Source organism: Salmo salar, chromosome ssa14 (genome assembly GCF_905237065.1).
Source record: "Salmo salar chromosome ssa14, Ssal_v3.1, whole genome shotgun sequence".
In the NCBI taxonomy this organism is placed as follows: domain Eukaryota; kingdom Metazoa; phylum Chordata; class Actinopteri; order Salmoniformes; family Salmonidae; genus Salmo; species Salmo salar.
This window is the reverse complement of record NC_059455.1, coordinates 34,902,411-34,915,146: the sequence shown is the minus strand read 5'-3', so window position 1 is coordinate 34,915,146 and position 12,736 is coordinate 34,902,411. Positions and strand designations below refer to the sequence as shown.

General features: G+C 38.1%; 1 protein-coding gene and 1 long non-coding RNA gene across 6 annotated transcripts in view; one reads left to right on the top strand and one right to left on the bottom strand.

The window, feature by feature from the left end:
- Window positions 1-2,060: 2,060 nt before the first annotated feature.
- Window positions 2,061-3,653, bottom strand: LOC106569439 (uncharacterized). Of its 2 annotated transcripts, none has more exons than XR_006758808.1 (3): window positions 3,271-3,653; window positions 2,650-2,790; window positions 2,061-2,480 (listed from the first exon to the last, which is right to left on the bottom strand). It is a non-coding gene; the product is annotated as an uncharacterized lncRNA (long non-coding RNA). The 2 variants fall into 2 exon arrangements; XR_006758809.1 differs by having other exon boundaries at window positions 2,664-2,790.
- Window positions 3,654-12,407: 8,754 nt separating this feature from the next.
- LOC106569441 (putative leucine-rich repeat-containing protein DDB_G0290503) overlaps window positions 12,408-12,736 on the top strand; it is a 36,524-nt gene continuing 36,195 nt past the window's right edge. For 2 of the 4 annotated variants that reach the window (XM_045694275.1, XM_045694274.1), the window contains exon 1: window positions 12,408-12,713. In XM_045694275.1, the coding sequence (XP_045550231.1) occupies window positions 12,641-12,713 (73 nt within the window). In that variant the 5' untranslated portion in view covers window positions 12,408-12,640. The remainder of the gene's footprint in view (window positions 12,714-12,736) is intronic. The other 2 variants (XM_045694273.1, XM_045694272.1) reach the window with 1 other exon arrangement.

Here is a 12,736-nt window from a genome sequence, read left to right as displayed (position 1 = left end):
CTATTTATTTTTGTTACAAGCCGTGCTTCGTTAACCTGTTATGGCTAGGGGGCAGTATTTTCACGGCCGGATAAAAAACGTACCCGATTTAATCTGATTATTACTGCTGCCCAGAAACTAGAATATGCATATAATTATTCACTTTGGATAGAAAACACTTCAAAGTTTCTAAAACTGTTTGAATGGTGTCTGTGAGTATAACAGAACTCATTTGGCAGGCCAAAACCTGAGAAGATTCTGTACAGGAAGTACCCTGTCTGACCATTTCTTGGCCTTCTTGATTATCTCTATCCAAAACAGGTGATCTCTGCTGTTACGTGACACTTCCTACGGCTCCCATGGGCTCTCAGAAGGCGGCAAAAAGCTGAATCGTGACTTTGCAGGCCCTGACTGAAAAACAGTAGCGCGTTTGGATAGTGGCCAGTCACAGTACTATGAGACTCAGGCTCGTGCACGAGTCTACTCCATGTTTTATCTTTGAACGAAAACCACCACTCCCGGTCGGAATATTATCGCTTTTTTACGAGAAAAATGTCATAAAAATTGATTTTAAACAGCGGTTGACATGCTTCGAAGTACGGTAATGGAATATTTAGAATTTTTTGTCACGAAATGCGTCGTGCGCGTGACCCTTATTTACACTTCGGATAGTGTCTTGAACGCACGAACAAAACGCCGCTATTTGGATATAACAATGGATTATTTTGAACCAAACCAACATTTGTTATTGAAGTAGCAGTCCTGGGAGTGCATTCTGACGAAGACAACAAAGGTAATGAAACTTTTGTAATAGTAAATCGGAGTTTGATCAGGGCTAAACTTGGTCGGTGTCTAAATGGCTAGCCGTGATGGCTGGGCTATCTACTGAGAATATTGCAAAATGTGCTTTCACCGAAAAGCTATTTTAAAATCGGACATATCGAGTGCATAAAGGAGTTCTGTATCTATAATTCTTAAAATAATTGTTATGTTTTTTGTGAACGTTTATCGTGAGTAATTTAGTAAATTCACCGGAAGTGTTCGGTGGGAATGCTAGTTCTGAACGTCACATGCTAATGTAAAAAGCTGGTTTTTGATATAAATATGAACTTGATTGAACAAAACATGCATGTATTGTATAACATAATGTCCTAGGCGTGTCATCTGATGAAGATCATCAAAGGTTAGTGCTGCATTTAGCTGTGGTTTTGTTTTTTGTGACATTATATGCTAGCTTGAAAAATGGGTGTCTGATTATTTCTGGCTGGGTACACTGCTGACATAATCTAATGTTTTGCTTTCGCTGTAAAGCCTTTTTGAAATCGGACAGTGTGGTTAGATAAAGGAGAGTCTTGTCTTTAAAATGCTGTAAAATAGTCATATGTTTGAAAAATTGAAGTTTTTGTATTTTTGAGGAATTTGTAATTCGCGCCACGCCTATCATTGGATATTGGAGCAGGTGTTCCGCTAGCGGAACGTCTAGATGTAAGAGGTTATTAAAGCCTATTTATTTTTGTTACAAGCCGTGTTTCGTTAAAGCCTATTTATTTTTGTTACAAGCCGTGTTTCGTTAAAGCCTGTGTAAAGTTCATTTGTTTCAATGTACCAGTAGGCACCTGCAGCTTATAGACATGTGCGGCTTATTTATGTTCAAAATAATATATATTTTTTAATTCAGTGGGTGCGGCTTATATTCAGGTGCACTTAATAGTCCGGAAATTACGGTACATTGTTTGTTTTCAGGAAGGCAGTGAGTTTCTGCGCAACAGCTTTTTCTAAAATTTTTGAGAGGAATGGGAGATTCGATATAGGGCGATAGTTCTTTATATTTTCTGGGTCAAGGTTTGGCTTTTCAAGAGAGGCTTTATTACTGCCACCTTTAGTGAGTTTGGTACACATCCGGTAGATAGAGAGCCGTTTATTATGTTCAACATAGGAGGGCCAAGCACAGGAAGCAGCTCTTTCAGTAGTTTAGTTGGAATAGGGTCCAGTATGCAGCTTGAAGGTTTAGAGGCCATGATTATTTTCATCATTGTGCCAAGAGATATAGTACTAAAACACTTGAGTGTCTCCCTTGATCCTAGGTTTGTCGCACCATTCTCAGTAAACCCTAGACACTGTTGTGCGTGAAAAGCCCAGGAGGCCGGCCGTTTCTGAGATGCTGGGACCAGCGCGCCTGACCTGATGATCATACCACGCTCAAAGTTGCTCAGGTCACTAGTTTTGCCCATTCTAATGTTTAATCGAACAGTAACTGAATGCCTTGATGCTTGTCTGCCTTCTTTATATAGCAAGCCACGACCACGTGACTCACTGTCTGTAGGAGCTAACCATTTTTGTGAACGGGGTGGTGTACCTAATAAACTGATCTGTATACTGAGTGTATAATCGTGCATGACCATGTACATGCTGTAGTATAATGTAAATGTAATGTACCTTTTGCCAGCTCCACAATGCACTTCCCACTCAGCTCTGTGGTGTCTTCATTGGCAAAGACATCTCTGAATTGAGAGAAACGGGGTAATGCCTTTGTCACAAAGTCACTACAGTGAAATAATAAGGACTAGTAAAGCATATGAAAATGTATAATTCAGAAAATCATGAAGAAAACAGCATCAGTCTTTCAAATTCATATTGAAGAGCAATACTGTCAAATGGTTTATCATCTACCTTAGGATAAATACCTGGTGGAGAATCCTTCTCGATGATGAGTTGAGACACCAACTCTGTCTGAACTGCTCAAGGCCATAGACTGACAGAGGCCACTCCCCTTCTCAGCTCAATGGCTGTGTCTGCAGCTAGCCTGTCACACTGAAGAGGATAGGATACGAATATCATAGTCAAGATAAAAAGCATGGAGGGTTTGGTAAACTTGTTTGAAGTTGACCAAGGGGTCAAGATGGCGGCATTTGAGGGTGTAACATTTCTAGCTGAAGAACAATTTTAGGGTTCTCTCAAAGTTAATAGTTTTAGGCAGCAGTTGAAATTAGTTTTTTTCACAAGAAAATGATATCTAACCATACAATGTAGCTATTTTCAATCATTTTGTAATTAATCAAACCATTGAAATATATTTTTTGACGATTTCCAACGAACAAGCTAGCTATCAAAGTTTCAGCATGTGTAGTTAAATTAGCTTGCTAACGTCTTCACATCTAGTAGCATGGAATCAGGACATGGCCAAACTGTTGCTGAGATAATGGATATTGAAACTTCCAAGGAGAAAAGAGACATTGTTGAAACTCACTCATATGCTTGCAGTGTAAAAAAGGGGGTAAATGTGATTCATACCCGAATACCGCAACCAAAGAGCAACTTTCAAAGAAGCTGAGAAGTGAACCATCACTGAGCCAGCTACAGGACAACATCGTCGGTATCCTCACGGTTAAAATCAAAGAGAGCGCAGATGACATCATGGATTTGGTGAAAAAGAACACTGTCAGTATCGTTAACCTGAAGAAAGCGATTGATTTCAGTGCTGATGAAGTAAAAACTCTGAAGCAGCAGAACGCAACATTGAACATTCAGGTTGCAAAGCAGGAGCAGAAACTCACTGAAATGGAGTCAAAGGTAAACACGAATGACCGGTATGGTCGGAGGTGGAATCTTCGAATTTATGCAATAGCAGAAAAATCTGACGAGAACATCGAAGCAAGAGTGAAGGACAAAGGAAGCTCGGGAATCGTCTGTGGCGGATGATTGACAGAGCAAGGAAGGGAAAAGTGCATACTTTGCGGGAGCCAAGGCTTTTGCTAATGGAAGGGAAATTGACGCTGATGCCTAGCTTGTTGACTGCTGGATTGACTGCTCAAGTGAGTTATGCAGGACTGAGTTTTATTTGCATCTGATAAAACTTTATATTTCTTGAGGAAAGAGCATTGTTTGTGTGAGCCAAGATTTTTATATATATATATATATATATATTTTATGTCAGGGAAATTCGCACTGACACTTAGTGTTATCTTGATGGCTATTCGTTTTACCAATCTATGGTACAATGTTATTTGCAATTGTATAAAACAAAAATATATATAATTTAGGTCAACCACTTGCGTGGTGCAAAGGACTGTTTTTATTTTTGTAAGAACTTTTCTTTTTGTGAGAACCCGATTCATGGGAAAACAAGTTTTAATGTTCTTCATATAGTCACTGTGATAGTAAATGCCCATTTCTGTTTTTTCTATTAATGCCAGAGGAATCCGTAATATTTTGAAAAGGAAATATTTTTTTTGTATTGTAAGGGTAAGAGTGCCGACTTTTATTTAATTCAAGAAACTCATGCCTGTTCCACAGATGCTGCGTTTTGGAAGGGTCAATGGGGGAATGATATTTGGTTTTCATTTGGTACTAATCGGTCAGCAGGTGTCGCTATTTTAAAAGGCAACTTTAAGGGTCATATATTGAGTCATGAAGCAGATAATACAGGGAGATGGATTATACTATTGGTAGATGCCAACCACATTCAATTCATTGTTGTAAATACTTATGCTTCCAATAACAAGTCAAGTAACTGTATTTTATTTAGAGACATTGAGAGGAAAATAAGTAACATTGTCTAAATTTCCATTGGCCAAAGTAATATGGGGTGGAGATTTTAATGCAGTATTACATGATAATCTAGATAGATGGCCTCTTAAGAATAGCAATTCTGTTTGTGAGATAAGGAATATATGTCTAAGGTTAGGTATTCTACATATTTGGAGACATAAGAACCCAGATATTATGTTTACATGGAGTACCAAAGATGTATCTATACAATCCCGTATTGATTTCTGGCGGATATCTGAAGAAATGGCTGACAAGGTTGATACAGTCTCGATTGAACCATCAATTTTTAACAGACCACAAAGGGATCTCAATAAAGATAAATATGCATGTTTTGTCAACAAAAAAAGTTAGTAAAGGTTACTGGAAAATGAACAAGACTTTACTAGATAGTGAAGTATTTAAGAAGGAAGTAGCAGGAATGATTGATAAATAATGGAATTGTGCCTGTGTTATGAATAGGTTCGGGAGTTACTGGGAGCTAATGAAATTTGATATAAGGCTTTTGACTATTTCAATGGGGAAAGAAATTGCTTGTGCCGAGAGAGAGAGAGAAAATGACATCATAAAGGGAATAATGGATCATATTAAAAAAACTGAACTAACTAATCAGGAATTACTGGAGCTATCATCATTGCAAATACAGTTAGACTGTATCTACGAGGAAAAGGCCCGGGGAGCGTTTGTAAGGTCAAGATGGAAGAGGGAGAGAAAAATACAAAATATTTCTTTAATTTAGAAAAAAGGGCAGGTGAAAAGACTTCCATATGTAAATTAATGATTAATAATACTCCCAATGAAAATCCAAAAGAAATCGCTCAGCATGTTGCCCAGTTTTATCAGAATATGTATACATCAGTGCAGTCAACTTCCAATATGGATCTTTTCTTAGACAATGTAACAAACATTGCGAAGAAGATAGATAATGATTTCAGGGATTTTTGTGATGAGTTATCTGAAATTGAGATAAAAGACTGTATTAAAAGCCTTAAGGACAATGGGTTCCCTGGAAATGATGGTTTAATAAGCGAGTTTTATAAAGCATTCAATGATAAATTGATTCCTTTCATTCTTGCTATGTTCCAAGAATCAATAGAAAAAGGGGAGTTACCGGCTTCCTTAAAGCAAGGTGTAATTACTTTGATTCCCAAACCTAATAAGGATAGTCTTTATATTGACAACTGGAGACCCATTAGCCTGTTGAATAATGATGGGAAATTATTTGCTCTTGTATTTGCTAAGAGGTTGAAACAAGGCTGGCATCATATAATAGATTTTTTTTTTATTTACCTTTATTTATGAAAGGTAAATATGATGAAGAACAATCTGGTTTTATGCATGGTCGACATGTTAGTAATAACATCAGGTTGCTCTTAGATATGATTGACTATAATGACCTCATTCTTGATGAGTTTTCTTATGTTTGTTTTTTATAAAGATTTTGACACTGTAGAACATGAGTTTATGTACAAAGCAATGTTTTTGGGGGATTTGGTGACTTTTTTTTTGAAAGCAGTCCAAACTTTATATGGGGAATTTCTTGGTAAATTTAAAATTCCAATAACCCCAAAAGAATATGCAATTGTTTTTGATGCGATTCCAAGGGGGTTGTAATCTCTTAAATTCCTCTGTGGTTGATGTAAGTAACAGATTTACATGATAATATATGAATTGGCAATATTAACATCAAAGATTAAATGTAGTAATAAACAGATTAGGAATATTGTTTGTGATACTACAATTCCCTCCGCAAGATTATTTTGGTCAAATATCTATGGTGATATACAATGGGGGAATGCATGGAAAATTGCTAACAAATATTGTATCAGTAACATGGTAAAGGAAGTTTCATTTAAAATGTTACATAGAATTTATCCTGTGAAACATGTTTTGGAAAGATTCAAGCTGAATATTGACTATACATGCGATTTCTTTGGAATGGAGAAGACCATTTTGCATTTGTTTTTTTGCCTGTATTAATAGTAGAATTCTTTGGATTGACATACAGAATTTTGTTACAAAAAAAATAGGACTATTTAATGGTTTTGATATGATTTATTTCAGAAATTCTGACAAAGATAAAGATGTAGTATATTTAATTCAACTGCTAATAATACTAGGTAAATTTCATATTCACAAATGCAAATGGTCTAATTCAAAACCTAACTTTTTTCACTTTATATAAACAAAAAGTGTACTCTGGGCCTGAAACGCACCATAATTCTTTTCGCGAAGATTGTACATCCGCTAAGAAAAGTCTGCCAAAACCTCAATGTCAATATGGAGTCAACATACAAGTGTAAGTAAAAACGAAAGTAAATAAGTTAGAAATTGTGCTACTAATGCACAAACGCGTCTCGTAAAAGTAATGTTTTTGTTTAGTTAGCGTTTGGAAATTGTAGAAATAAAAATGTTTCCTTCTTCAGAAGTAGTTAGGCAGGCTAACGTTAACTAACGAATTAATTTGCTAGATATCATACGTATATTAATCATTATATAGTTAATATAAGTAGACATGCAATCATAATTGACTGTAGTGCATATAAAGCACCCACAAGCTACCGGTGGCTGAAAACAATCGTCGCGGGACGAACGAGTGACGAATTTCCGGGCAAGGGCGGTCCATTTAAAATTAATTCCTTCCTCAATTCGCCCGTTTTTTAAAATTAACAACAAATCAATACAAATAGTACATGGGGAACACAAGTATATATAAAGAACATTTGGGTTCCGTTCTTGTGTATTTTATTCCTCTTGTGTTACTATTTTACGGCTCACGGCAGTCTTTGTTTCAAAACAGGACGTTTAAGCGGTTGTCTTGCTCTTTACTGTAATCAGAAGGCTAATTTCAATTCTATGCATGCAAGACTCTCATGGCTAAAAGTAGAGTGACTGACTACATCACTTTTTGTTTATAGAAGAAGCATTAATGTGTTAAATTCCAAATCGTTTGCATAGTCAACTTACACACACACACACACACACTGACACCCTTTAATTGCATGTAGTTCTGTCCTTAATAAGTTGTTCTTGTCTATTCATGCTCTGTATTATGTCAAGAAGACCCCAGGAAGAGTAGTAAAAAAAATGTAATCACTGTCACTTGCCGGCTACCATCCGGGTACTACCATGCACCTTAGAGGCTACTGCCTTATGTTCATAGTCATGGAACACTGGTCACTTTAATAATGTTTACATACTGTTTTACCCACTTCATATGTATATACTGTGTTCTAGTCAAGGCCTAACCTATTTATCTATTGCTGTACATATACTATTCTTCAGATATACATCACACACACACACACACACATACGTACGTACGTACACACAAAAATAATTGAAGTCGGAAGTTTACATACACTTAGGTTAAAGTCATTAAAACTCGTTTTTCAGCCACTCCACAACATTATTGTTAACAAACTATAGTTTTGGCAAGTCAGTTAGGACATCTACTTTGTGCATGACACAAGTAATTTTTCCAACAATTGTTTAGACAGATTATTTCACTTATAACTCACTGTATCACAATTCCAGTGGGTCAGACATTTACATACACTAAGTTGACTGTGCCTTTAAACAGCTTGGAAAATTCCAGAAAATGATATCATGACTTTAGAAGGTTCTGATAGGGTAATTTACATAATTTGAGTCAATTGGAGGGGTACCTGTGGATGTATTTCAAGGCCTACCTTCAAACTCAGTGCCTCTTTGCTTGACATTATGGGAAAATCAAAAGAAATCATGTGATGAAAGAAATAAAAGCTGAAACAAATAATTCTCTCTACTATTATTCTGACATTTCACATTCTTAAAATAAAGTGGTGTTCCTAACTGACCTAAAACAAGGAATTTTTACTAGGATTAAATGTCAGGAATTGTGAAAAACTGAGTTTAACTGTATTTGGCTAAGGTGCATGTAAACGTCCGACTTCAACTGTATATATATATACTGCTCAAAAAAATAAAGGGAACACTTAAACAACACATCCTAGATCTGAATGAAAGAAATAATCTTATTATCTGGATTTGGAGTCACACTCAAAATTAAAGTGGAAAACCACACTACAGGCTGATCCAACTTCTGAGCACATGTGACAGACGTGACAGAGTCTGGAGACGCCGTGGAGAACGTTCTGCTGCCTGCAACATCCTCCAGCATGACCGGTTTGGCGGTGGGTCAGTCATGGTGTGGGGTGGCATTTCTTTGGGGGGCCGCACAGCCCTCCATGTGCTCGCCAGAGGTAGCCTGACTGCCATTAGGTACCGAGATGAGATCCTCAGACCCCTTGTGAGACCATATGCTGGTGCGGTTGGCCCTGGGTTCCTCCTAATGCAAGACAATGCTAGACCTCATGTGGCTGGAGTGTGTCAGCAGTTCCTGCAAGAGGAAGGCATTGATGCTATGGACTGGCCCGCCCGTTCCCCAGACCTGAATCCAATTGAGCACATCTGGGACATCATGTCTCGCTCCATCCACCAACGCCACGTTGCACCACAGACTGTCCAAGAGTTGGCGGATGCTTTAGTCCAGGTCTGGGAGGAGAACCCTCAGGAGACCATCCGCCACCTCATCAGGAGCATGCCCTGATGAAGGCCACACACACTACTGAGCCTCATTTTGACTTGTTTTACGGACATTACATCAAAGTTGGATCAGCCTGTAGTATGGTTCTCCACTTTCATTTTCAGTGTGACTCCAAATCCAGACCTCCATGGGTTGATACATTGGATTTCCATTGATTATTTTTGTGTGATTTTGTTGTCAGCACATTCAACTATGTAAAGGAAAAAAGTATTTAATAAGATTATTTCATTCATTCAGATCTAGGATGTGTATATATATATATATATATACTCTGACATTGCTCATCCTAATATTTCTGTAATTCTGTTTTGTTTCACCCGCAATAACATCTGCTAAATATGTGTATGCGACCAATAAAATGTGATGTATTTTGATTTGAATGGTCTGTGTTACCACCTTATTAATAGGCGTGCAGTAGGATGCTTTGATCAGTTGATTGACAGGTGTAGGCTGTAGGATTACAATTTCCTCTGGTGTGGATGCTTGCAAACACAGGCTGGTGATAATGGCTGGAGTGGGATAGGTGGAATGGTATCAAATACGTCATGATGCCATTCCATTTCCTCCGTTCCTGCCATTATTATGAGCTGTCCTCCCCTCAGCAGCCTCCTTAATTTGCCTCCCCTGTCTCCTTCAGGATTCTTTAAGTAGACATGGTAAGACACATCTGAGTTTGAAAATGTATTGCTTCAGGTGTGTTTCACAGCATAGACAGATAGTGCTGTTGAAATAGACTAGATAGCATTGTTTTGTTCCCCTTATTAATATTTAGTATAGACTCTCCAGTATTTAGTATAGGATCCCGAATCTTCCTGGGGTCCAAACAGGGTTAAAACAATTACATCACAGCAAAACACAACAGCCTACATCACGTGTCAAACTCGTTCCACGGAGGGCCGAGGCTCTGCGGGTTTTCGCTCCTCCTTGTAGATGATCGATGAATTAAGGTCAGTAATTAGTAAGGAACTCCCCTCACCTGGATGTCTTTAATTGAAAGGAAAAACCAAAAACCAACAGACACAAAGCCCTCCATGGAATTGGTTTGACACCAGTGGCCTACATCCTAAATAAAACAATACATCATACTAGAAATTAATACATTATTAATCTATTAGTACACATTTACAATATCAAGTCCACAATACTACAACACTACAATAAGTGTTGTGAGCAAGGCTTACCCATGGCAGTGGCTCAACTAGCCATAGGCTACTCCACAGTACAAGTGACCAACATTTCTTCATTCAGTTTCCAAATTGATTTGATCTGGTGTTTACACTGAGTTGTTAGTAGAGTGAGAGAACACGTACTGTAGTGAACTGAAATTAACTTATTTTGTTGTTAATACCTGTAACGGTGAAAATAGTGGACTTGTTAATATTTCCGTCACTGAGCAGCACTGGGTTAGCTGTATGGTATTACTCTTGTAGCTGTTTAGAGGCTATGTGCCTTGACTACACTGGTTATCTACTGTTTATCATGGAAAATAAGGGTGTTGGCCACATGATACACACAAATTTAGCTGGTATTGGATGTGCCTTTTTCTGCAGTATTCTTCTTGTGCAAGACATTTATGACAGTGCATCATATTCATGATCATCTGAACATCTCACCTTTTGATGTCAATCCAGGGTCACAGTTGGAAAGAATTGTTTTGTAAGTCTTCTCCATATTTCTGTTGAAAAGGTCATACAAGTGTTAGTGGGCTGTGTTCCTCAATAACCTATGCATAATCTTCATAATCATCTAAACTTTTCACCATTTTATGTCAATCCAGTGTCACAGTTTGTCAATTTTGTATCTCCATAATATCACTCTGACTCCAGCTAAAGCAATCTTATCTAAGCCATTAATTATTTTAATCTCTCTGCTACCAATCATACTTCTGTGAAAACAGATCCAACTATACTGAATAAAAATATAAATGCAACATGCAACAATTTCAAAGATTTTACTGAGTTACAGATCATATAAGAAAACCAGTCAATTGAAATATATTTATTAGGCCCTAATCTATGGATTTCACATGACTGGGAATACAGATATGCACAGATACCTTAAAATAATGGTAGGGGTGTGGATCAGAAAACCAGTTAGTATCTGGTGTGACTGCCATTTGCCTCATGCAGCGCAACACATCTCCTTCACATAGAGTTAATCAAGCTGTTGATTGTGGCCTGTTGAATGTTGTCCCACTCCTATTCAATGGCTGTGTGAAGTTGCTGGATATTGGCGGGAAATGGAACACGCTGTCGTACACGTCAATCCAGAGCATTCCAAACATGCTTAATCTGTGACATGTCTGGTGAGTATGCAGTCCATGGAAGAACTGGGACATTTTCCAGGAATTGGAATTTGGGAATTTTCCATGAATTGTGTACAGATCCTTGCGACATGGGGCTGTGCATTATCATTCTGAAACATGAGGTGATGGCGGCGGATGAATGGCACGACAATGGGCCTCAGGATCTCGTCACGGTATTTCTGTGCATTAAGATTGCCATAGATAAAATGCAATTGTGCTCGTTGTCCGTAGCTTATGCCTTCCCATACCATAACCCCACCGCCACCATGGGGCACTCTGTTCACAACGTTGACATCAGCAAACCACTTGCCCACACGATGCTATACACGTGGTCTGGGTTGTGAGAACAGTTGAATGTACTGACAAATTCTGTAAAACAGCATTTGAGGCGTTTTATGGTAGAGAAATTAACATTGAATTCTCTGGCAACACCTCTGGTGGACATTACTGCATTCCGCATGCCAATTGCACGCTCCCTCAATTGCATGCTCCCTGTGGCAATGTGCTACAGGTATGTGACAAAACTGCACATTTTAGAGTGAACTTTTATTGTTCCCGGCACAAGGTGCAACTGTGTAATGCCACACCTGTCAGGTGGATGGTTTATCTTGGTAATCGAGAAATTCTCAGTAACAGGGATGTAAACAAATTTGTGCACAAAATTGGAGAGAAATAAGCTTTTTGTGCATATGGAAAATTTCTGGGATCTTTTATTTCAGCTCATGAAACATGGGACCAACACTTTACATGTTGTGTTTATATTTCTGTGCAATATGCAATGAATAAACCGTGATTGTTTGTCCCTAATCGTCCAGTGCCAGCAGCTCCCCTTAATTTACTGCACATCCATGGCCTTTGTCCAGATGAGTGTGTGGACGCAACCAGACCTCTACCCATTGGTTGGTTAATATAGCATAACAGTTAAATGAACTTTGGATTCCTGTTCCTGTTTCCCGTCAGCAAGACTATTTTCTGATAAGGCTATTTGCTCTAAATATTGCTCTAATCTAGGCTGGTTGTCAAGTTATCTGTTTTCCTGATTTGGAAATAGGTCGAAATTACACAATGTTTAAATTAGTTGGAGAGTATCTTGGATACTTCTTCCCCTCCCCCCTTGGATGAGGTCTTTAGAAGAGTATTGAGAAACTTTAACAAACGTTGGGAGCAGCCAGCTTTATAAAAGCTAGACGACTGTGGGACGAGCATAAGTCTGTCTGAGAATTATGGCAAGAATACAGATTACTTTAATTTGCCTCCTTCTCCCCTGTCTCTTTCAGGATTCTTTAAGTAAACATGGTAAGACACAACTGAGTTTGAAA